Source organism: Notamacropus eugenii, chromosome 5 (genome assembly GCF_028372415.1).
Source record: "Notamacropus eugenii isolate mMacEug1 chromosome 5, mMacEug1.pri_v2, whole genome shotgun sequence".
NCBI lineage: Eukaryota > Metazoa > Chordata > Mammalia > Diprotodontia > Macropodidae > Notamacropus > Notamacropus eugenii.
In genome coordinates, this window is record NC_092876.1 from 199,950,437 (window position 1) to 199,977,274 (window position 26,838).

General features: G+C 38.0%; 1 protein-coding gene across 4 annotated transcripts in view; it reads left to right on the forward strand.

The window, feature by feature from the left end:
* The window catches only part of LOC140505659 (cilia- and flagella-associated protein 337-like), a 210,664-nt gene extending 189,089 nt beyond the window's left edge, over window positions 1-21,575 (forward strand). Inside the window, exons 24-30 of one of the 4 annotated variants that reach the window (XM_072611856.1) lie at window positions 828-886; window positions 1,124-1,265; window positions 3,244-3,283; window positions 4,703-4,791; window positions 7,310-7,500; window positions 15,100-15,236; window positions 15,716-16,784. In XM_072611856.1, coding sequence (XP_072467957.1) covers window positions 828-886; window positions 1,124-1,265; window positions 3,244-3,283; window positions 4,703-4,791; window positions 7,310-7,500; window positions 15,100-15,236; window positions 15,716-15,719 — 662 coding nt within the window. In that variant the 3' untranslated portion in view covers window positions 15,720-16,784. Of the gene's footprint in view, window positions 1-827; window positions 887-1,123; window positions 1,266-3,243; window positions 3,284-4,702; window positions 4,792-7,309; window positions 7,501-15,099; window positions 15,399-15,715; window positions 16,785-18,193; window positions 18,289-21,062 lie in introns of those variants that run through there. The other 3 variants (XM_072611853.1, XM_072611852.1, XM_072611854.1) reach the window with 3 other exon arrangements.
* Window positions 21,576-26,838: the final 5,263 nt, after the last annotated feature.

The following is a 26,838-nucleotide window of genomic DNA, read 5'->3' on the forward strand; positions in this document are numbered from 1 at the left end:
ACATGAGATTTTCTATAGGGTAGCAGTCTATGGTCACCAAGATATTTGTTAGGGTTAGGGAGAGGAAATTCAGAACTTCATATCATGACTGATGAAGAGTTTGTATTTACCCCACTTTCAGTGATTTAAAAAAACAAACAAACCCAACACAAACCAAAATTATATAGGATGTCCTTCTCCATCTTGATTCGTTAGAACATGAACTTCTTAGGGTCAGGTAGAGCCCAGATATCATATATTCAGAATAGCCTCTTGCACATTATGGGGACTGAATAATTACACTGGGGTTGAAAGTACCCTTGATGAGGAAGGAGTCAGGAGACCTATGTTCCAGGCAGAATTCTTCTGGGTAGTAGCTGTCTCATGTACTAGCTATAGGACTAGCCATTTATCCCCTCCAAGCTCCCATTTGCTCATCTCTGACATGTAAACTATAACAATGCCCACCTTAGGGAGTTGCAGTGAGGATCCAGTAGGAGAATACCAAGACTCCATGAACTTTTTGGTGCCATACAGCATAAAGGGGTATTACACTGAGTCAAGGACCTGGGATTTCATCCACATGGGAGAGAACTAACTCCCTCTTCTACAGACTGGAACTTGTCTGAAACTGATGGCTTTGGAGTTACCAGAGCCCCAGAGGGGTTTAAGTGACATATTCAGGCTCACCCAACTAAAAAGTCTCTCTCAGAGGTAAGATTTGACCACAGATCTCCCTAGCTCCAAGACCTTCACTCTTCTCACCATGACACGTCCTCACAATAGAGTTATCCTGTATAAATTACTGACAATTCATCTGACAATTCATTATTCCCCTTCTGTCACAGGCTCTGTTATCTTCTGGAGTCTTTTCAGTGATGCCCAGCTCATAGCCAGTTTCATACCTGTAAGTAGGACAAAACCATTTTAAAGAATTTAAAAAAAGGACTTGTATTAGTCTTCAGGAGGCCAGAGACTGCCTATTTTATTTGAACTTGAGAGTATTTTTCCTGACTCTCCAGCACTGATACAGGCATAATAATTAGTTATCATTTTAAATAGTTTCAGACAGCATTTAATATGCTACTGTTTGGTAAAAATGAGTAGTGTTTTAATGAACGCCATGTGTTTGTATTCATTCTAGTCCAGAGGAAAATCCCAGATCAGCAGCATTGTGGTGACAACAGGAGACACCTGTGCCTATGCGGCAGACCAACTGGGTTACATATATACCTATGACATCAAGGACTATGCCCTTGAGGGACCTGAGAAAGAACCACCCAAAAGTAAGGCTTATTTTTTTTTAAACACAATATTCTTGTTCCAGGTAGTTTTTGGAAAGAAATAACAGATTATCAGTCAGTCAAGAAGCATTTAATATTATTAAGTGCTTTCTATGTTCCAGGCACTGTGATAAGTCATGGGGATCCAAAGGATGGCAAAAACAACATCCCTGTCCTCAGAGACCTCCCAGTCTAATTGGGGGGACAACATGTAAATAACTAGGTTCTGACAACACGTGGAAAGATAAATGGAAAGTAACCTCAGAGGGGAAGGGACTAGCAGCTGTTGGGAAGGGTGCTAGAAATGCGTCCTGAGGAAGGTTAGATTTGAGCTGAATCTTGAAGGAAACCAAAGAGAAAAAAGAGGGAGGCATGGGGGACAGTCATTGCAAGGGCATGGTGGCAAGAAATGGCGTGTCCTACAAACTATAGCAAATAGGTCAGCATAGCTAAATCAAAAAGTATAAGGAATGGAGTAAAGTGTAAAAAGACTGCAGAAGTAGGAAGAGGCCAGGTTATGAAGGGTTTTAAAAGTCCAACAGAAGACTTTATATTTGATCCTGGAGGTAATAGAGAGTCAATGGAATTTGTAGAATTGGGGGGGAGGGGCAGTGACATGGTTAGATCTGCACTTTAGAAAAATCACTTTGCCAGCTGAGTGGAGGACATTGAAATAGGAGGAGACAAGGCAAGGAATCTAATTAGAAAGCTATTGCAATAGATCAAGCCAGAGATGATGACAACTTTGAATTTCAGATCTTTTTTGCACATAATTACCATTCCCTATCTTCCTCTTTTCCAATCACTGCTTTTCTTCAAGGAAAACATACATAGTAGTTTTTGTAAACAAAGTTTTTACTGATATTTTATTTTCACTTCCAAATATATCTCTTCTCCTCTACTATCCAGACATCTGGTCTCTGAAACAATAGAAAAAGAAAGGAGCAAGAGGGAAGAAATTCAGCAAAATTAACCAATACATTCACTAAGTCTGATGGTGTATACTATGTTCTACATCCGTAGGCTCCCATCTCTTCGAAGAAAAGAGGAAGGAATATTTTCTAAATTCACCTTTAGGACCAAACTTTGTAATTATAATTAAACATTATTTGAGTTTATTGTTTTATTTTGTTTCTGCTTGTACTGTTTTAGTCATTGTAATTATTATGTTTTTGGTTCTACTTCCTTCACTTGGCATCAATTCACATAATTGGGGAAGTATCCCTAGTGGTCATTCAAATTAGAATTTAGAATTCTGACTTACTTTTCTGTCATTCACCATCACTTACCCCAGCAAATGGCTATTTGAAAGACTGTTTTTGAAACAGAAAATTTTGTAAAATGACAACCTAATGTGTAATGAAAAAATCCATCATTGACCAGAACTAGAGTTTGAGCCCCCTGAAAATATGAACTTTATTCCATACTTCTTTGTATCTCACCGACCCCATTGCCCTGTGCCTTGCATAAAGAAGACACTAAAAAAAGGAATGTTGAATGAAGAGAATGTAGGAGAATTTAATCATTTGCCCTAGCCCCTGCCCTTAGCCCTCCCATCTCCTCTCTGTACTTACTTGGTTCTGACCTAGTCATATGGATTCAGACCAGAAGTTTAAATAAGCTGCAGGAATCCTAGATTATTGACCGATGGCTCCACTCATGGATAGGCTCATAATCTCAAAGGCTCAGCCCAGAAAGTCCACTTTTGGTGCTGATTGTGATGCCCCTGGGGAAGGCCTGGTTAGAATGTATTATTTAGGTCCAGGTAAGCCCAAACCTTCTTCAAAGGAGCTGGTATGAAATTGAAACTTTCTCGTCATTCTGCTTTTTTTGGGCAAGTTTTACCTCCATTTCTCTTTGCCTTTAGAGCCATAGGTGAAGTATATGAAGTGATTGCATGTGTTAACTGTAATAAGAAACTAATAAATCAAAGGAGTTTTTTGTCCCATTTTATACACATATATTCTTTATATTGCTACAGATGTCAAGTTCTGGAGAGCCCATGTTAATGCAGTCACATCGTGAGTATCTATCTGTAGCTTAGAAAAGCTAGAAAAAATAATATCCTATTTATTTAACACCATTCTTACAAGGAGGGAATGGGAACAAGCATTTATTAAGTGACTACTATGTGCTAGAAATGGTGCAAAGCTCTTTATAAATAGTATCTCTTTTGAGCCTCACAACAACCCCAGGACCAGATGCTATTATTATCCACATTTTACAGTAGGAGCATTATTCTATCTACTGTATCAACTAGCTATCACTTAAAAGAATTTTTCCAGCTTTTCTCTCATTTGTCATTTCAACATCCATCATGTGGGAATGGCAGCTGGGTGGTGCAGTGGTTAGAGCACCAGGCCTGGAGTTAGGAAGACTGAAATTCAAATCTGACCTCAGACACTATCTGGCCCTGGGCAAGTCATTTAACCCTGTTTGTCTCAGTTTCCTCACCTACAAAATGAACTGGAGAAGGAAATAGCAAACCATTCCAATATCTCTGGTAAGAAAATCCCAAATGGAGTCAAGAAGAATTGAACATGATTGAAACAACTAAATAACAACAACAAACTAGTGGGAAAAAAATAGTCTTATCCTTATTTTTCTAACAAAGAAATGGACATAAATTTTTCTCTGTAACACTAAAACTACTTGTTCAATAATTTTCTTTATCTCCCTGACTCCCTATGAATTAATGGATATTTGTTTGTAGTAGTAGTAGTAGTAATAGTAGTAGTAGTAGTAGTAGTAGTAATATCTAACATTCATATAGCATTTGAAGGTTTGCAAAGTACTTCACAAATATTACCTTTTACCATGGATATTTCAAATGATTTGTCTTATCTCCCCTATTTGATGATAATCTTCTTGAGAGCATTTGTATTCCCACCTGCCTTATGGGACCTGAATGTAGAGGATATTTAATAAATGTTTGCTCCATGAAATTTGTTGGATTATACTAAGAGTCAGTGCCAAAGCTGGAACTAACTCTCAATTCTGGATCTTTTCCACCAGACAAAAAGATTATTTCTTAGCTAACAACTATAAGTTGTTTTCAGGGTGCTCTCTTTGATTATTTGAGATTTGAGGCCAGAATATAATTGGAGGGGGGAGTATCCTAGGAGATACTCAAAGAAGTGGAGCTGTGCTGGAACAATTGGCACACTTTAAGAGACTACTTGTGGCTCAATGGGTACCTCCTTCATAGGGTCATAGGGTTGCTTTGAGGCTCATGTGGGATTATGTATGGAAAACATTTTGCAAAGCTAAGTTAAAGCAATATATTTGTGTTAACCATAATGATGATAATTGTCATTTTTATTGTTAAAGGGCTATTGATTTATTGATTCCATGATTCATTTAGTTGACTGTCATCATCCTAGAAAATCTCTCTTCTTTCTTGTAGTGAATTTATCATCTGTTCTCTTTCATTTCATTAGCTTAGAGCTGATAGAGAAAGAAAAGACTCTATTGTCTTCCTCTGTTGACTGTACAGTTCGTCTATGGAGCATGGATGGAGAATATATAGGTATGGAATTTCCACACCCACCTATACAGAAGATCAGGTTTAGTGTGGGATACACATGCACTGTTCCCTGGAAAAAGAGCTGAAAACTACCCAAGGACCATTTCCTAGGGAACAAAATCTAACTCCACTTGGCCAGAGTGGGAATTCTCTTAGATAGTTAAGCTGAGAAATCCAGCTAGACTGATGGCAATAAATTTTGTTGGGAATTGTGTTTCTACAGATAACAATATTTGAAATCTAGAAACAACCTTAAAGAAAACATCTGATTAAGACCATTGTCTTATTTTGGCATTTGATATCTCTGGCTGATGAAATCTCTTGTAATTTTGACTTGATCACTCCTTTGCCAAATTATATTTTATACTGTATCATCCTTATTTATGTACATATGTTGCCCCCTCCTCCATTAGAGTGTAAGTTCCTTCTTTCCTCTTTGAATCTCTTCTAAAATCTCTTACAGTCTGGATAGGAAAAACTGAGTAAAGATTTGTTGCTGTTTCATTTAATCTGGAACACCTTCAGCACAAATAGGAAGAGTAAACAAGAAGTTATAGATTTCAAATTAGTAATGGCAAGTTTTCACCTGTTTGCAGAGCCATGACTAAGGTGGGTCTACAGGAACTCTTCCCATCGGTGCTGAACTTTAGATGACATTGACAGCCCATAACATTCTTCAATGAACTTAGAAATTGACTATCAAGAATCCCTAGGCGACCTCCTCAGCAACCCGGCACCACTCTGCTCCATTACCCAGCACTGGCCTCCCCAACCAAGCAGCAGCTTCCCAAAAGATGTCTGCTGGTATCTTGAATTCTCTGTCTCTGTATCCCCTGCTTCCCATGAAGCAATGTCCTGGAAAAAGAACAACAAAAACAATAGTCCCAACTAGCGTTCATATAATGCTTTATGTTTGCAAACACTTTACAAATAACATCTTATTTGATCCTCCAAGCAATCAGGTAAGCACCCTTATAATTCCCAGTTTATAGATGAGAAAACTGAGGCAGACAGAGGTTAAGTGACATGTCCAACATCACACATTTAGTAATTGTCTGAAGCTGGGTTTGAATTCAAGTCTTCACCTCAGGTCCAGCTCTCTATCCTCTGCACCACCTAGTTGAATCTGAAGTCCAAGTCTTTCTAAGTTATCTCACACTCCCAACTGAATTTTATCTTGAAGTTCATTTGAAAGGCACCTTTCTATGGTGCTTGCTCCTGAGTGCTTGTCCCAGGTCCCATAATGGCTAGTTCTGCATATTTGCTCTCATCCCTGTGCCTAAACTCAAACTCTTTTGCTTCCTGGCTTGCCTCTTGTCTTCCTCTTAACCTTTCCTCACACTTTCACACATATATGGCATAAGCCACATTTCTCTTTTCCTTTCAATTTCCTGGTACGTTCTTCCTCCAGGAAGTTTTCCTCAGTTAACTCTGCTCTTTTTCAAATATATGCAATCCTTATCCTAATTATTCAGTATTGAACTTAGGAAATATTTATTAAGTTCTTGCTACATGTAAGGTATTGTGCTAGGTACAAAACCAAATAAAATATGCCCTACCAGAACTTAGAGAAAACATATATAAATAAAAATAATGCAGTGTAGGAAAGATGAAAGCATAAAAGAGGTACCACGGTGGAAAAGAGAATGTGTGACCATGGTATAGTAAAGAGACTAACTCTGTGCGCATGTTGCAAGTGGATTGTCTTGTCTCCCTTATTAATAGCTAACATTTATATAGTGCCTACTATGTGCCAGACATCATGTTAAGGGCTTTACAAATATCATCTTGTTTGATCTTCACAACAACCTTGATAAGTAGGTGCTATTATTATCCCCATTCTACAAATGAAGAAAGTGAAACAAAAAGATGTTAAGTGACTTGCCCAGGGTCACATGTAAGTATCTGAGGCCAGATTTAAACTCAAGTCTTCATGACTCAAGGCATATCACTCTACTCACTTTGCCACCTAGCTGCATGGCCCTTAAGCAAGGACTACATTGGTCTTAATCATATTCCACCTAGAATAACCATAATAACATATTTGTGTAGCATTTTATAGCTTGCAAAGCACTTTCATGAGCATCATCTTGTCTGAGCCTTGTATTAACCTTATAAGGCACACAAGCTCATTTATCATTCCCATTTTATAAATGAGAACATCAAGGTGCGGAGAGGTTAAGTGACATATAAGTGACAGAACCAGGATTGGAACCTGGGCCCTCCTGATGTCCTGCCTTTGTTCTTCTACCTTCCAACTACATTAATACTGTGGATATTCAGCAGACATGCTGAATGATTTGGACTATAAATGAAATGTAGTATGGTGGTGCTTCTCAGACCATTTTCCCTGGGATTATTTTTAATACAGAAGTACATATTCTGAACTTCCTTGTGGTCAAATAATGAACCTTAATGTATTATAAAGGAGGCACATGGGATCTTAGTACGGAGCCTTTCATAATTCAAGAGCATATGATTTCCTGTCATCTTCTTATTCAATGACATTTCTTCCTCTTAGGGACATTTGGGCAGAGTGAGCTCTGGGATGTTTTTACATCTGCCTCCTGGAAGCATCCTATGGTGCCATATGAAATCCTGATGGATCCACAGAGTATGCCAGTCCACCAAGTGTTAGCAGAAGATGTTTCATCTTTACAAATTAATCATATGGAGGAAGACAAAAAAATTCAGGAGAAATCCTTTGCCAAGGTGGGTGCTCAAACTTCCAGGCTGTTTGTCTTCACTTTAGGGCAACTTTATAATTATTATTAGCCCAAAGGAGATGGCTTAGTGGATAGAGCATTGGCCTTTGAGTCAGGAAGTCCTGGGTTGAAATTCTACCTCAGACATTGACTAGATGTGTGATGCTGGACAAGTTACTTAATCCATAAGTTTCCTTATCTGTAAAATTAGGATAAAAATAACGTTTATTTCACAGGCTTGAGTTTTGAGGATCAAATAACATAACATATGTGTAGTACTTCTCCAACCTTAAAGTGTTATATAAATATTTGTTTACTTATTTGGAGGAAATCATGGTTAAGTGACTTGCCCAGGGTCACACAGCTAGTAAGTATCAAAGGCCAGATTTGAATTCAGGCCCTCCTGATCCCAAGACCAGTGCTCTATCCACTGTACTACCTAGCTGCCCCAATATCTGTTATTATTATAAACTCCAGACCTGAAAAAAATTACATAGGACCTAGAACCAAGTAAAAATTCTAATATAAGCAACTCTTCCCTTCCCCCCCCCCCCCCCCCCAAAGAGTCAGGCTGGCAAATCATAGAAGGAATTGACCTTGGAATCAGAAAGATCTGGGTTTAAATCCTGCCTCTGACACATACTCAAGTGTCTGGCTGTGGACAAATCACTTAAACTTTCAGTGCTAGAAGGCAGCTCCAATACTATTAACTAGACAGTTCTCATTTTAGATAAATTTGAATAGGCAAATTGTAGGTTCCAGCAGCAACTTAGATTCAGCCCCTTGCCTCGTGGGCTTCAAGGCTGCAGAACCCCAGAGGAGGCAGAATCACAGGGAGCCCTGCAAGGGGAGGTCTGCAGAAAGTCCACCTTAAGGAAGACCAGGCTGCAGTAACAGTTACCTTGCTGATATGCCTCAGCAGAGGGAGTTTTCACAGCACAGATTCTTTTTACCAGTTAAATCATGGATCCAAACAAACAAATGCTACTTTCACGCAAAGGTGTCACTACTGACCCACCATCAGTAGGGCATGTGATTCCAGTCATTTTTCTAACGCTAGGGATATATTTGTACTGATTGGTTCTTATTCTTTTGCTCAGTTTACCTGATGAACATTATCCCTGCCTTGTGAGATTGTTAGCTGGGACTCAGGGTACAATGTAATACTCTGATGAAGAAGTAAGTTAAATATCTTACACAGGAGTATACTCATGGCCCTGACCTTATTAGCACCATATTAAACCTATTGAGCTAAACCAGTACAGAAATGGGGACTCCACCCAAGAATGCACATTCCCAATCACTCTATTCAGTTCAGTTTTCAATTCAATAAACATCAATAGAATTCTAGACTTGCAGTAAAGAAGACCTAGGCCTCTGGCGCTTAATCAAACCATAGGTAAGTCACTTACAATTGCAATTCAGTCAATCCTCAAAGAAAAACATTCAAAAACTAAAATCCATAGAATCTCTCTCTTCTATCCTCCCTTTACAAGAATTTATGGATAGATTTCAGAGAGTTCATGAACTTGAATGCAAAAATAATTATGTTTATTTTCACTAACATCTTAGCATTTCCTTCAATCATTTAAAAATGCAATTCTGAGAAGGGGTCCTTCGGCTTCACCAGATTGTCTAAAGGATCCATGATACAGAAAAGGTTAAGACCCCCATAGTCTAAAGCTATAAATTATTGATTGTTTGAGATCTGCATGCTGTAGGTTGAAGGAGTTCCCATTTGGCAGGGAGAGTTCTTGCACCAAAGGCAAACATTTATTGAATGTCTATTATATGTAGGCACTGAGCTAACTAGGCAGAGTGGAGAATAAAAAGAACACTAATGCAAGATCTCTGCCTTAAGGAATTTAATGATCTATTATTAAATATACATAAAAGCTAAACCTTAATGTTAAGATGTATCAAGATTAACAATTTTGTAAAGTTAGTTATGGAAGAGGAAAAGCTGGAAGTGTGAATTTTTAAAGAGGTCTCTAGATTTGGATGAGGCAGCTAGGTGAGCACAGTGGATAGGGTGCTAAGACTCAGGAAGATTCATCTTCCTGACCTCAAATCTGGCCTTAGACACTTGCTAGCTGTGTGACCCTGGGCAAATCACTTAATCCTGTTTGTCTCAGTTTCCTCATCTGTAACATGAGCTGGAAAAGGAAATAGCAAACCACTCCATATCTTTGCCAAAAAAATCCCAAATGAGGTCATGAAGAGCTGAACGTGACTGAAAAACTAGATTTGGATAGATTTAGTAGTCTGTAATTCACACCAGCTTTTCAAGAAATTTCGAGAAACCCTAGACAGTAAAAAAGGTCATTTTACAAGCTGTCTCTCCTCTCCACTTGTTCTGCCTATCAAAGCAGGAGAGTTTGTTTGCAAAGTGATATACATGCATCTTTGGTTTTCCTGAGCAGATTGTGAGAGGGCCTTCTGGAATTCAGATCACATAGTGTACCTTAATTGTGTGTTTCTGTCAAGAGCGCAAAACGTGGTCAAAATAGGAAACAAAGTTACCGAGCAAGCAGATCTTTTAAAAAAAAAAAACAAATCCTACCAGTTCATCAGACACACTGAACCCTTGATAATGCCAGGCTAAAGAAGCCTTCCCAAGGTTATAAAGAAGCACTGCTCTGACTGGAGCAGACTGAGGAGGTGTGTAAGAAGCACCATGGACAGCGCTTTCAGTGTGTCTTGGTTTCTGTAGTTTTTAAAGTGATGAGCCTGGTTTTTTTGTTTGTTTATTTTGTTCTTGTTTTTCAATGAAACAAAAATAAGGGTGAGAGTTCATGACTAGAACAGGTTGAAGGCAAGGGGAACTGATAATAGATTAAAATTTTGAATCCAACAATATATTGCTTTCAGTGAAAGCTATAAAAATGAGAGATATACACAAACATAAAACAAAGGTCAGGAGTAGAGTTTATTAAGTAAAAAAATCAGGGGTAGTGATCATGATCTCAGACAAAGTTAGAGATAAGATAGATTTAATCAAAAGAGAAAAATAGGGGAACTACATTATTTGTCAGTCATATTATTCAGTATTATTTTAGACCATTTAAAATGACTAGACAGTATAAAAAAAATTGAGTATACCTGTCAAAAGGGACACAGGAACTATACAAACATAAACACAAAATACTTTTCATTAAATAAACTTAGATCTAAATAATTGAAGTAATATTTATTGTTCATGGGTAGGTAGGCCAATATTTTAAAAATGATAATTTTACCTAACTAATCTATTTATGTTATGTCATCCCAATTAAAATACTAAAAAAAATTACTGAATTAGAAACATAATAACAAGGTTCATTTGGTAGAGCAGAGGATCAGGAACTTCAAGGAAAACAAAGGGAAAAGATGCGAAGGAACCACATTCAGTAATATCAGGCCTTAAACCATATTATAAGGTGAGGACATTGTTAAAGTGTAAAATGGATAATTTTGATTATTTTAAATTGAAATTTTCTTCTAGAAATAAAATATGTGCAGTCTAGAATAGAAGGAATGCAGGAAATTGGGAAGAAATTTTCATAGACAATCTCTCAGATAGAATGTAACTGAGTTGAAATATTGTTGTGGTACAGGAAATGATGAGTTGGTTGATATAGAAACACATGGAAAGACTTGGGTAAATGAAAGAAGATGCTATCCACTTTTAGAGAAACAGATGACAAGAGGAAATAAGCAAAGTATATATATACACACATAGTATATATGTACACACATAGAGTTGGAGTTTGGCTAAACATGGTGATGAGAGAAGGGGGAAGCAATTCAAGGATAATTGGTAGTAAATGACTGAATTACCTAATTATAGGGTCAAGGAGAGAAGTGAAGCCAGAGCAGGGTCATTCTATTAAAAGAATGAAGTAGGAGTAAGTGGAAGGATTGGCAGTCACAGTAAGGTCAAAGAATATATTTGAGAGGAGTGAAACAGAGAGAGAGAATAAATAAAGGAAAGGAGGTTGTAGTCAGAGAGAAGAATTTTGGCACAGTTACACCAGTGTTGGTTCAATTTATAGAATCAAAGAATTTCAGAACTTTATTTTAAGCACCCCAGGAGCCTGGTGTTCATGTAAATTTTGTCCCCACAATTAGATTATAAATAATTTCTATAATGTTCTCTCCCCAAGAGTATAGTGGGTTGATGGGTAAGCCATGTCTGAGAGCTTTTGGTAGAGATTAGAACCAGAAGGCAAGGTGACCATGATGGCAAAGGACCTCCAGTTGCTTGCATATAAGCATTGGTTGAAGGAATGGGAAATATTTACACGGGAGAACTAAAGATATAGGAAGATGGAATAGTTGTCTCCAAGTATGTTTGAAAGGCTGTCTTAAGGAAGACTTGCTTTGTACTATTAGGAGTAATAGATGGAAAGTCACTATAAGGAAAATCATCTTAAGAGATAGAGGTATCCCAAAATGGAATGGGTTGACTATGAAGGTAGTGGCTTTTCTTCCAGTGAAGGTCTTCCATCAAAGACTAATTTGTTGGGGATATTGGAAAAAGGACTTTTATCCTGATACTGAATAGACTACCAGGTTTCTGAGGTGCTTGATAATAAAGCTCCAAAATTCTTTGAGTCTGTGAACAGAATGAAAGTTCACATATTATATCAATGTTTTACCCCCCATGGCCTGGAGTTCCTCAGGACCATTCTCCATTTCCCTTCCAAAGAAGAATAAAGAAAAAAATAAAATATTTTTATGCAAAATCATCTGCAGCTGATATGGGTTAGTTGGTTTGGTCATTGGAAATCTAACTCCTCTAATGGGAAAGAAAAACATGGATGTATCTGGACTGATAGTCAGGATATTCCTGATTGGCTATACAATCTCAGGCAAGTCACCTGGCCTCTCTGACCCTCAGTTTCTTTATCTGTAAAGATGGCACAATGGAAAAGCAACATGAGCTAGTTGACAAGACTTGGAGATGTCCTTAAAGCACTGTAAAAATGTAAGCTGTTGCTATTAAAAATGAAGAACTGGGACTAGAGGACCCCTGAAGTCCTCTCCAGAGCTAATCATTCAGTCAACAGCATTTATTAAGCTCTTACTATTTTTAAGGAAAGGTACTATATGCATTCTTCTCAGGGCTCCACTCCTAGCTCTCTTTCTCCACCATAATCCAGAAGCTATCCAACCCTGGAAGATCACTGCATGGTCACCTTGCCTCCTCAGCACTTTTTCAGCTTCTTTTTATGTGTCTTCCTTTTTAGAATATAAGCTTCTTGAAGGCAGGAAATGTTTTTCTTTTTGTTTGTATTTGTATTCCTAAGAGTTTAGCATAATACCTGGCACACAGTAAGTGCTTAATAAATGTTCACTTTTGTCATTGTTGTTATTGCTCAACACTGGGGATACCAAGAAAGAGGCAAAAATTCAATTCTTTCCCTTAAGGAGCTCAAATTCTAATGATAGACATAGCAAGTTCCTTCAGAACAAGGACTATTTCTTTCCTTCTTTGTATACTGAACACAATAAATGCTAGTTGATTTGTCCCGGCCTAATTGCCATGGGCTACCTGGGTCATCTTACCTATCTCCAGGCCTTCGGTGGACAGCCGAATAAACATATCTAGAGAAGAGACTTCCAGAATCAAACAAAGGGGTAGGCTTTATTCAGGATCTTAGTTTCATGTCAACATGCAGGGCGAGTTCTTCCCCAGGAGAAAGGAACCCCCCTCTCCAGGCTTTCCTGTCCCCATTTAAGCTCTCCCAGCCGCATAGTTCACACGTGGATACTGTGTATGTTCTCAGCCCCTAGCTAATTAACAAAAAGGTGTGCTCAGACCACGGACCAATCTCAAGGGTGGGATGCTCTCCCCAGCAAGTTTCCACTGAGAAAAGGTGGAAAAACAAGAAAGCTCGAGTCTCACACTTCAATTCCGAGCTGTTCCCTGGGGGGCCTCATGAGAGCTCGCAATCAAGAAGCCCTCATTTTTACCTGCCCGAGACTGTTCACATGAGAACTGAGCTTACACTCCAACATTGATTGATTTATTAATGGAATATGCACATTAGATATATACAGAATATATGGAAGGTGATCTCAGAGGGAGGGCACTAGAAGTATGTTCTGGAGAGGGAGTGGTCACACGTGGACTTTAGGAAAATCACTTTTGCAGCTTAATGGAGGGTGCATTGAAGTGGAGAGAGATTTGAGACTGGCAGATCAACTGGAAAGCTATTGCAACAGTCCACCCATGAAAATATAATGGCCTACAACCAGATTGTAACTGTAAGTGGAGAGTGGGGAATTGTTGGGAAGGTAGAATCTTGGAAACAGATTGGATATGGGGAGTAAGTTCAAGAAGAATCAGGGTTGACAAGGTGACTAGGGTAGTGGTGCCCTCAACAGTAACAGGGAAATTTGGAGGAAGGAATAATTTATGGGTAAAGATACTAAATTCTATTTTGGATATATTGAGTTTGAGATACGTTCAGAATATCTAATTAGTTATGGGGAAATTATCTCCTTTTTGAGTTCATGTGGTAGGTTACTGTTGCTGAGTAAACCTATCACAATGCAGATATTATAGACGTAAACACAGGTATTACTATGTTTAAGTACATGTTCAGAGGTAGAAGATTAACACTGAACAAATATCAGAATTCTAAGGAGGCTTTTTACAGAGAAACAATTTTTGACATACAACAATCTAGTACATCCTCCTAGGCCACAGAAGTTGAACAAACTTAGTTCAACAGAATCAAAATCTCATATATCCCCCGAGGAAACAAACCTAGTTAAATAGATGTTTAAGGGATTCAAAATGAGGAGGATGAAGAAAGAATTCATTGAATGGCCTCATTATTTTCAGTAATTTATGAAGATTTGCAACTGAGAGGAGAAAGAGAAGAGGTGCCACTGGAAGTGTGAAGGTAGTTGGTTTTGTGGTCTTCTCCAGTTCAGTTTAGCATCATAGGTGTAGGAGAAAATGGTAGGAGTCATATTAGGTTGGCATATGACAAGACATTATTGGTGATGGGACAAGAGGATAAGGGATTAGAGTGTGGAAGATGGTGTAGAGATGACCTTGTTCACCAAGGGGCTAAGATAGGGAAGTGGACAGAAAGCAGCCAAGAGAAGGGGTGATGGCCTGGGAAAGAATTGAGGGGTGAAATAATTGGCAGTCATGGTGAGGTTAAAGAACAAGACTAAGGTTGTAAAGGCAAAGGGAAAGATGAAATGCTAAAAGGTTATGATCAGATAAATGAATTTCAAAGTTCATGTATGTGGAAGTAGAAGCATGTCAAGGTCAAGATTTTAACTATCTCTCTGTTTAGCTGAGGTGGAGTAAAGGAGGAAGATCCTAGGAATTAAGGAGATAGAAGAATGGGAAGTTGGAGTCCTTAAGGGAACATCAACATGTATGTCTTCTAAGACAAGAGTGAGGGGCTAGGAGTGGAGCCAAGATAGTGGAGTAGAAAGATAGACCTGCTCTAGCTCTCCTCCTATAGCCCATAAAATACCTGCAAAAAAATGACTCTGAACAAATTCTAGAGCAGCAGAAGCCACAAAACAAAAGAGTGAAAGAGATTTCCAGCCCAAAACAGCCTGGAAAGCTGACAGAAAAGGTCTGTCTCACCAGGTTAGGAGCGGAGCACAGCACAGCCTGGGCCACACATCAAGAACAGGATTGGAGCAAGCTTCAGGGCATGGAAACATGGGTAGCAGCTGCAGTTCTCAGATTTCTACAACCTACAACTGCCAAGGACAGATTCAAAGGTCAGTGAGAAAGCTCTTTCACCTGGGAGAGAGGGGGTGTGATCTGGCCCCAGTTCCAGTCCCAGGACAGCAGCAGTCACTGGTGCAGCAGCATTCAATTTTGGAGGACTCAGCCTAAAGACCCTAGGGGAATCGAACAGCCAATCTGGGTCTCAGTTCTGAGTGGCAGTCCTGAGGTGAGGAGGAGCACTGGCGTGGGGAAGCTGTTGGAGGCTCTGGAGAGGGAATCCTACTTGCTGATCCTGGGCAGAAAAGAGTGCTTGTGGTTGCTTCCAGACTAGAGCACAAGCCAGGAGAGGAGTAAACTCCTCTCCCTTGATTGTGCCACCTTGGAGGATCTGAGAACTTATAGGTCCCTATAAGGGACAAAGGACTCAAAAGTCAAATAACTGGCTGGGAAAATGCCCAAAAAAGGGGGAAAAGTAAGACTATGGAAGGTTACTTTCTTGGTGAAAAGGTATTTTCTTCCATCCTTTCAGATGAGGAAGAGCAAAGCATACCATCAGAGAAAATCATAAAAGTCAAGGCTTCCGCATCCAAAACTTCCAAAAAAAATAAGCACTGGTCTCAGGCCATGGAAAAACTCAAAAAGGATTTTGAAAATCAAGTAAGAGAAATAGAGGAAAAATTGGGAAGAGAAATGAGAGTGATGCAAGAAAGTCATGAAAAGCAAGTCAATAGTTTACTAAAGGAGACCCAAAAAAATGCTGAAGAAAATAACACCTTTAAGAATAGACTGAACCAAATGGCAAAAGAGGTCCAAAAAGCCAATGCGGGGAAGAACGCTTTAAAAAGCAAAAGTAGCCAAATAGAAAAAGAGGTTCAAAAGCTCACTGAAGAAAATAGTTCCTTAAGAATTAGAATGGAGCAGATGGAAGCTAATGACTTTATGAGAAACCAAAAACTTATAAAACAAAACCAAAAGAATAAAAAAATAGAAGGCATTGGAGAAACAACTGACCTGAAAAATAGATCCAGGAGAAATAATTTAAAAATTATTGGTCTACTTGAAAACCATGATCAAAAAAAGGGCCAAAACATCATCTTCCAAGAAATTATGAAGGAAAACTGTCCTGATATTCTAGAACCAGAAGGTAAAATAGAAATGGAAAGAATTTACCGATCACCTCTTGAAAGAGATCCCAAAATGAAAACTCCTAGGAATATTGTGGCCAAATTCCAGAGTTGTCAGATCAAGGAGAAAATATTACAAGCACCCAGAAAGAAACAATTCAAGTATTGTGGAAATATAATCAGGATAATATAGGATTTAGCAGCTTCTACACTAAGGGATCAAAGGGCTTAGAATATGATATTCCTGAGGTTAAAGGAGATAGGATTAAAACCAAGAATAACCTACCCAGCAAAACTGGATATAACACTTCAGGGGAAAAAATGGAATTTCAATGAAATAGAGGACTTCCAAGCATTCTTGCTGAAAAGACCAGAGCTGAATAGAAAATTGGCCTTTCAAATACAAGAATCAAGAGAAATATGAAAAAGTAAACAAAAAATAGAAGCCTTAAGGAACCCATTAAAGTTGAACTATTTGTATTCCTACATGGAAAGATGTTATTTTTAACTCATGAAACCTTTTTCAGTATTAGGGTTGTTAGAGGGAATATGTGTGTGTGTGTGTATTATATGTGTATGTATGTATATATATATACATGTGTGTATATGTGTGTATATATATGTACACACACATATACATAGAGGGCACAGGGTGAGCTGCATATGAAGAAAGAATACCTAAAAAAAAATAAAATTTACTGTTCAATGGAATGTAATAGGAGGAAGAGAAAGGGAGAGGTAGAATGTAGCAAATCATCTCATATGCAAGAGGGAAGAAAGAGCTTCTACAATGGAGAGGAAGAGGGGAGAGATGAAAGGAAATTGAACCTTACTCTCATGGGATTTGGCTTAAAAAGGGAATAACACACTCAATTGGATATGGAAATCTATTTTACTCTGCAGGAGGGCAAAGGGGAAGAGGATAGAAAAGGAAAGATAATAGAAGGGACAGCAAATTTGAGAAAGGGATAATCAGAAGGAAACACTATTGAGGGAGGACAGGTCAAGGGAGAGAATGGAATAAATGAAGGGCAGGATAGGACAGAGGGAAATGTGGTTAGTCTTTTACAACATAAATATTATGGAAGTGTTTTGCACTGTTAGACATATATGACCTATATTGGATTACTTGTTTTCTCAATGAGGTTGGGTGAAAAGAATATGGAACTCAAAACTATAAGAATGAATGTTAACAATTGTTTCAGCATGCAACTGGAAATTAAGCTATATAGGCAATGGTGTAGAGAAATCTATTTTGCCCTATAGGAAAATAGAGGGGAAGGGGGGTGGAAGAAGGGTGGGTAATAGAAGGGAGGACAGCCTGGAGGAAGGGATGGATGGGGTGCATGCTGTCCTGGGGTAGGGGGTGGGGAGAGATGGGGAGAAAATTTTAAATTCAAATTCTTATAGAAGTGAATGTTAAGAACTAAAAAAATTAATAAATTATGCATTAAAAAAGATGAGAGCAAGAATTGAGGCAGAAAGAGTAATGTTCTGTGATTATTCCCTTGTAAAAGCAGATCACATTTAGAATCAAAGTGCCATATTTTTTTTTAAAGTCTAGAATATATGTAATGAATTCTCTTTTGTAATTCTAATCCATTTGATTTCCAGAGGAAACTAAAGTCAGAGAGATTAAGTCACTTGCTAGGGTCACACAATGAATTAACAGCTAAGCTAGGATTAGACTCCAAATGTACTCAGTGCATTTCATTCTCTACTATTACCAATTGGCTGGTAAACTATATCATGTATAAGCTGATAGACTGAAATGACAATAAAACTCACATTGCACAGTGCTTTGGCTCTCATCTACATACTTCAAGGCTTATTTGTGTGCCCTGATACTATTGGAATGGTGAGATTTGTCCTCCTTCTGTCAGGCTGAACAAACTTGGGACCTCAACATCCTTGAAGATTGTCCCACTGATCTTGAAATAAAAAAAGAAATTAACATGCAAGCTCCTCAGCAAATGAGGTGAGTAAATACAAAATGGGAAAAATAAACATCCTGGGCTTCTAAAACCATTCATAGGCCCCCGAACCCACGTTCTGATCACCAGTTTAGGGTTCTTCTTCAATATCACTAATAATTCTGTGACTTGAAGCAAGTTGCTTGACATTCCTTCTATTGCCTCATCTGTAAAACGGGGCTATTAGTACCTGTTTGGTGTACAGGTAGAGGTGGTTATAGAAATCTAATTGGACAAGGTATGTGAATGGTAAAAGTCATTTATTTTTCATTATTTCTTATCATGACCAATATATGCTCATTTTTCTTCAGTATGTAGTTATTAAATGTCTACTGTGAGGCAATTTGGTGGATAGAAATCTGTGCCAGGAGTCAGGAAGACGTGAGTTCAAATCCTGCCTCAGACACTTAGTACCTATGTTACCCTGGGCAAGTTATTTTACCTTTGTTTCAGTTTCCTCATGTGGAAAATAAAGATAAAAATAGCATCTACCTCCTTGGGGTTATTATGAGGATCCTGTGAGATTATATTTGTAAGGCATTTTGCAAACCCTAAAGTACTATATAAATGTTAGCTATCATTAATATTATCAATACTATGGGTCTAGTGCTAGGTGCTGTGATAGCTGGGTGACCCTGGGCAAGTCACTTAACCTTTTCTTGCCTTAATCCACTGGGGAAGGAAATGGCAAACCACTCCAGGATCTTTGTCAAGAAAACCCCATGGACAGTATGGTCCACAGGATCCTAAAGAGTCTGACATCACTAAACAACTGAACAACAACAACAGAAGAAAAAAGAGCAAAATGAAAAAGAGGATAACAGCAACAACAGTGACAACAATAAAGTCTATTTAAGGAACTTGGGATAGAACAGAGTGATAAGGAGGGAAGGAGAGTCTATGGAAGTAGAATGGGTTCAATTGAATGTAAGCAAAACAAAATGTAGGAACTAAGTGCTTCCTTAAATGAGGAGGGAACAATCAATGCAAAATAATTAAATGCAGAAAAACACAAACTCATTCATTGCATTTTAAATGTGAATGGACTGAATTCTCCAATAAAATGAACCCCACTTCTGCTGGATCTGCTCCCTGGGGCCAATTAGAAAAAGTTTATTTTCTCTTTCTTAAGAGAGTCCTTTAAAAACTTGAAAGTTTTTCCAGCCTAGTCTTTCTCAAATCCTTTAATTAATTTTGCTATGGCGGGGTCTCCTTCCCCTCATCCATCTCAACGTTGTTATAAGGTCCAAATGAGATAACCTATGTAAGATCCTTAAGGTCAGGCACCGTCTCATTTGTGTGTGTGTGTGTGTGTGTGTGTGTGTGTGTGTGTGTGTGTTTGTGTGTGTGTGTGTGTGTGTCTTTATCTCCCCAGAACCTAGCACAGTGCTTGGCTTATAGTAGATGCTTAACAAATGCTCACTGATTGACTGAAGGAATGAAATGAGGATCAAAGAAATGTTTTTGAAGGATACCTCAGCTAGGAAAAAGAAAAGGGTAGATAAAGGAGGATCTAGGTGAAATAGTAAAGGACAAAATCATAGAATCCTATGACTTTTAAGGAACAGATAAAAAATGTTGGAGAAAGTAGGGGAAAGTTGAAACACTAATTCATTTTTGGTGGAGCTGATTCAACCACTCTGGAAAGCAATTTGGAACTATATCCAAAGGGCTATAAAAATGTGCATACCCTTCTAGGGCTGTATCTCAAAGAGACCATAAAAATGGGAAAAGGACCCATATATACAAAAATATTTATAGGAGCTCTTTTTATGGTGGTGAAGAACTGGAAATTGAGGGGATGCCCATCAATTGGGGAATGGTTAAATAAGTTGTAGTATGTGAATGTAATGTAATGCTATAAGAAATGATGAACAGTTCAACTTCAGAAAAATTTAGAAAGACTTATATGAACTGATGCTGAGTGAAGTGGGCAGAACTAGGAGAATGTTGTACACAGTAACAGCCATAGTGTGCAGTGAATGACTTTGATAGACTTAGTTCTTCTCAGCAATGCAAGGACCTAAAACAATTCCAAAGGACTCATGATGGAAAATGCCATCCACATCCAGAGAAAAAACTATGGAGTCAGAATGCAGAGTGAAGCAGACTAATTTTCATTTTGTTTTGTTCTATTTTTTTCTTTCTCATGGTTTCTCTCATTCATTATGATTCTTCTGTGCAACATGACTAATATGAAAATGTGTTTAATAGGAGTATATGTGTAGAGTCCATATCAGATTGCATGCCATCTTGGGGAGGGAGGGAGGAGGAACAGGGGGGAAAATTTAAAACTTATGGAAATGAATGTTGAAAACTAAAAATAAATAAATTAATTGAAAAAATTTTTAAAAAGAACATATCAAGAAGAATATGATCAAAAACACATGGAACTCTAAGATGAAGATCCTTAAGATGTCATTGAAAACTATCACATGGGAGTTTTAGTGGAATGGTAAGACTTTCTTGGAATCCAGGAGGGTAGTAAATAAGAATCTGAAGCAATGAGAATAAATCATTCTTCAAGGTATATAGAAATGATTGGGAAGAAAGAAATGCGAGATCACTGGAGTGAATAGCAGAATTGAGTCAAAGTTATTTTTTCACATCTGCTAATAAAAAACTCATTTTGATTATACAACTGGAAATGTTATACAACAGGCAATTTATACAAACAGGAGATTATTTGGGGAGGGAGTGCTAAAGATAAAAAATAGGCTTCCCATAGTCCTGTCTATATCATACTAATTTATATTTTTATGTGGTTCTATTTTCTTAGGTTGCCACAGGAACAGACCAAGAATTCCAATAGGCCATTTAACCCTGGGTGGCCCAATGCTTATCACACACTTAAATGTCATGAGGTTGCCAATATTCCACCTATAGGAAGAAAACCAGATTTGTCTGTTATTGGTACAGACTTTTTTTAAAGTGATATAAAAGAAAAGAGTAACTAAAATTACTTCAAAAGACGGATCATTTATCTGCTCCTTAGGAATGTGATTGCTAGAAAAACTTAAGATATTTTCTTTCCCTCTTAATTTTTTCATTTTGAATACTAGAGAAACTTATATTTTCTTTTACTCACAACTTTCCTTCACTGTGAAATCAAAACGTCTAATACAGTCTAACCCAGAGATTCTTTTTTCTAAATGTATTTTATTCTGAACTTGTGAAATAAACATTTCCATAACACAGTAGAATAGAAAAAAAGAGATGATTGTACATGAAACTGCAAATCTATTATGTACAACTTGCTATCCTTTTAATATATAATAAAGTTATCATGTAACTTTCTTTTTTTCCCTTTTTTCCTCCCCCCAAAGACAAAATGGGGTCTACAGACCACACCCCTCCAAGAGTTCTATGTATATATTTTAGGGGTCTGTAAACTTTAATTGTAAAAAAAGCACATCTTGATTTCAACATAGGAATAAAAACCCATTCACACCAACAGAGTGTATTTCGTAATCCTATGTGCTTTATTTTATGCATTTAAAAACGTGATTCTGAGAAAAGGTCCATAGGCTTCACCAGGTTACCAAGGGAATTCATAATAGCAAAAAGGTTAAGAACTCCTGGTCTGAGCTTTCCTTGCTAAGAGTCAAAGCATAACAAGACCAAAAAAAAAAAAAAATGATTTCAGCAGATGTGGACATGCTTCCCAGCATAAATTGAGTTTATGTCTAAGTGTAAAATTTGGGATTCAAGCTTCCTCCTTCCCTTCGCTCCAGATCCCCCCAAGGAAATAGTTATTTACTCAGGTTAGCATCGGGTTGGGAAATCGGGAACTGTCCTATCAGCACTGCATAGTTCCCTGTAAACCCCACTCCCCCCACTGTGTTGACCCTGGGAATATTACGTACGCTCTTCACTACTGTGTCCATTTTCACCTCTGCAAAGAGTTTGCTACATACTCCTTCAGGGATGGCAGGAGAGTAAATAGTTATATAAAGTACCTTCAGAAGAAAATGTAAATATACATGATAATAATAATCCTTCTTGTTATAGTTTACTGTTCCCTAAGATTCCCTTGGAGAATCCATTGAGTATTTAATTACCTGAACATTAGAATATTATAAGTGAAAGGGATACTAGAAAAGGATTATGTAATACAACTCCCTTATTTTATTAATTCATTTATTTACTCATTCATTCATTCAACAAGCATTTATTAAGTCCCTACTATGTATTGTGGATACAAAGACAACATTGTGGTTGCTCATAAGTAATATACATTCTAATGAGGGGCAACACATTGAACACAAAATATATACAATGTCGGTAGAAAGTCATCTCTGAGGAGAGAGCCTACCCAACTTGGAATCAGAACTTTTGAAGGCGGGCTAAGGAGTCTCTAAATCCTAGGGGAGGAGGAAGTGGATTCAGGGAGGCAGAATAACTTTTCCAAAGGCATAGAGATGGAGGGTGAAATACTATGTTTGGGAAACAGTCAATCAGGCAGTCAACTAACTTATTGAACACCTACTATGTTCCAGGCATTGTGCTAAACCCTGCAAAGAAATAAAAACTGCACACACACAAAAAGTCTCGCTCTTGAGCTCACAATCTAATGGGGGTGACAACACAAAAATAACCATGGACAAATAAGATGTATATAAGATGAATTAGAGATAATTTCACCGGGAAAGCACTAGCCTTAAAAGGGATAAAAGGAAGGGCGATGGGACAAGAAGTAGGCCAGTTTGTCTACAGCTGTAGATGTCCAATAAGAATTAGAGATACTAGGCTGGAGGTCACCAGAGGGGTTAGGATTGGATAAATAGATTTGAAAATCATCAGCATAGAAATGATAATTGCATCTATGGGAATTGATGAGATCACTGAGTATAGAGGGAGAAAGGAATTAGGAGAGAGGTCTGCAGAGATAAAGCAATTTGTCCAAGGTCACAACTAATCAAATTATTTTACATCATATTAGAGTTTATTCTGGTTCATTGTTCAAAGAATTGGGTTCACAGAAGCACAAGCTGACATAAATTAAGGGAAAATTCACCTCTGCTGTTCTTGGGAGCACTCAGTAACAAAGAAAATAAAGCGAATCCACATGTGAGAATTCTATCCTGACACCCTATTAGTAAGTTCACTTACCTAGCTAGAAGAGTCTCATAATTGGCTGGTGATATTTTTAATAGGCCAGAAACATTGAGCAAAAGTCAAGAAATATAAGAAAAAACCACAGGAGTCAGAAGAAAAAAAGCACAGATAAGAGTGAGGAAAAGGAGGCAGATTAGAAGAGTCTTTTTTCCTTGATGGTGAGAAGACCAATGACAAAACAAAGAACAGTCTGATCTGGGAAGAGGGAGGTGGGAAAGGGGATTATGCAGGGCAACTGCAAACAAATACTCTTGGAAAACCTAGGACATCTCTAAAAAGTGTTTTTGTTGGAGAGGGAAGGGTGAGGAATGAGTGCTGGGACAACACATAACTAACCACCTGGACTCCAGTGGCCCTTGGAAGCTAGCTTAATACACTAACTAGTACAATTCAACAACCAGGGGAAAGAGGACAATGGGGGAGGAGGGCAGAATCTGCTATGTATAGCCACAAGCTAAGCCATGCTGTACAAAGGACTGTAGCCTACATGATAACATGCTCACACTCCTCTTCTGGTTCCACTCCTGACTCCCTGGATTTCTCTACCATGTCCCAGCAGCTTTCTCACCTTGGAACATGCCTCTAACCTGTAGCTTTCTTACTACTTGGGATCTCCCTCCCTTCCTGCTCCCTTTAGTTTTTCATCTCCCTTTTATGTTATTTTCCTCCCATTGAAGCATCTCAATGGTACAATGGATAGAGAACTGAGCCAAGAGTCAGGTAAGACCTGAGTTCAAATCCAGCTCCAGACACCAGTTGTGTGGCCCTGGGCAAGTCACAATCTCTGCCTTGGCTTCCTCACTTGTAAAATAGGTATAATAATAACACCTACTTTCCATGGGTGTTGTGAGGATCAAAAGAGATACTACTTGCAAAGCACTGAAGACCAGTAGCTTAAGTACATAGCTGGTGCATAATAAATGCTTATCTTCCTTACTTAGAAAGCAGGGTCTGTCTTTATTGTTGTTGTTTGTATTTGTATTAGAGCATTTAATTCAATGTCTGGCACATAGTAAGTGCTTAATAAATGCTCACCAGCTTCTCTTGACACATTTCAGCACAAACAGAGCTGGGTATATAAGTTGTTTTTTTCAGTATTGATTGATTCAATATTGATTCCAATTTTCCACTTCTGAATGTGGCTTGAAAAAAGGTAAGTTCAGAAAAATGTTGATGGCATGGTGCAGAGCTAGTTCTTCTAGCTTCCTTGTAAGGTGTCCTTATTCAGAAAATGCTGAAATTCTTTGCAGAGGCCAAGTCATCTCAAGCACAGTACTATGCACCTATTCCAATAAGGAGTCCAGATAATGTTCTGTATAAGTACCTCCCAGATAAAACAGCAGACAGAGCCACCCTCTTTGGCCCAAAGACAAAACCCTTGTGGAATAGCCATCAGGATTTTCAAAGCCTTGACTTTAGCGTTGCAAGTAGGCAACACAAAAAGTCTGATACAGCTAGTAAAAACAAACAAAAAACTGTTTTGAAATTCCAGCATTCTAATCTGGAAGGTCCTTTACAGACATATTATTCAAATTCTTCACCAATGAAGGAATGCTTTCTCTGATGTTCCTGAGAAGTGATCCCTCAGCTTTTGCTTGAATGCCTCCAATGACAAAGAATCATAAGCATGCATGAAAATAATAATGATCACTTGAAGCGACTGAACTTGACAAAGCTACAAGCTCCAATCAAATGTATCGTGCAGGAGCCAGCATCTGGGGTGCTTTGGCAATCAGAGATTGAGATGTATATGTAGAATTGAGAGTAAGTTAAGGAGCTCTCTGCTTTTTCTAGATAAGAGACAGGATCTAAACCTGTCATTTCATTGATATAGGGAACTGCTGAATGAGGACACTCCCTCTACCAAAGTAGGCAAGCTCCTCTGCAATTTATATAGTCAAAAAATTGCCCCAGAACACTGAGAATTTAAGTGAGATTGACAAGGGTCATGCAAGCAATATGTTTCAGAGATAAAACTTGAATGCTATTAAATGATAAAAAAAAAACAGGCTAAGTACCAAAGAAGAGATATGAGTAGGGACCTGCCTCCTCTTCTTTGTTGAAGTTGGGGGTGATGGGTATGGACTACTACATATAAAATAAGACTTCTTCAACATACTGGTGAATTTTGCTGATCTTTGGACCTTTTTATATTATAAGGGATAGCTTTCTAGGAGAAGCTGGGGAGTGGGATACAGTGGAAAAGGTAGGTGATGTAGAAACAAAAGATAAAATTTTATTTTTAAAAAATAATATTGTAGAAAAAAATTATGACTTTTTTAACAATTATGAAAAAATCACGCTTAGTCACACTGTAATTCTGGCTAATGAGAACCAAATCTCAAAATTTTAAAGTAATGATTATGCTGCTTTAATTTTGGGGGGGCAGGGGAGGGCATGCCAAATTCCATCCTGGCATTTGACAGAGAAAAATAAGTGGCCCTGAGCTCAAACAGAATGAAGATAGTTAGATTATTCTTACATGTGCTAATAGGCACTCATAAAATAAAACCTTTGGTGATTCAACACCTGAGAGCTCTCAAAAGTGTCACATATTAATTTAGTGTTTACACAGTGAAAGCTAATGTATGAAAGGGTCACTGGTTGTTTTTTTTTTCCCTGCTTGATACATTTCTTGTTTTTGAACCCTCAAAAAAAGATCATTTCAGAACTGCAGGAATACCTGAAGAGAGCAAAGCCTATATGTGTGTGTGTAGTTGTACATACACATACATATATGTGTGTATACATATATGTACAAATACATATACATATATATTCCTATACATTGAGTAGAAATCACGCTCAAGAAATATTAGTGTTGGTAAAAAAAAAAATTGTGCCATTTTTCTGCATTTTTCCTCCTCTGGGCAAATGTTCAAGGCAGTTTTATAAGACTGTAATTTGCAAAGAAATTGATGACCCATATTGGTAGAGGGAGTTTTCTCACCTCTACCAGTGAAGTCACAGGTCTGATCTATGTTACTGTCTGATGTTAGACTGTGGCCTAAGGAAATAACAAATATAAAATACTTCATAACTATAAAGTATGGAGACTATAAGGACTTCTTATTATAGCTATTTGTGGTTGGGTATTATACAGAACTTTTAATCACATAGTATTAGTATTAAAGATTCAATTGCTAATGTTGCTATGACTGGAATTCTATTAGAAATAAGAGCCAAGGTGGGGTGGGAATTGGGGAGGAGATGTGGCCTGATGTTACCCCTATGGAATAATCATCATCTTCTGATGAGTAGAATTTGGTAAAGCCACCCACAAAATATTCTAGCAATTTCATGGGATTCATGTAGGGTTAGAGTTGACAGGAATGCTTGAGATCATCTAGTATACCCCCTCATTTCTAGAAATGGCAAGGAATACTCCTCCATAATGTCCCCATCCAATGAATGACAGACATGAGATAGAAGAATGG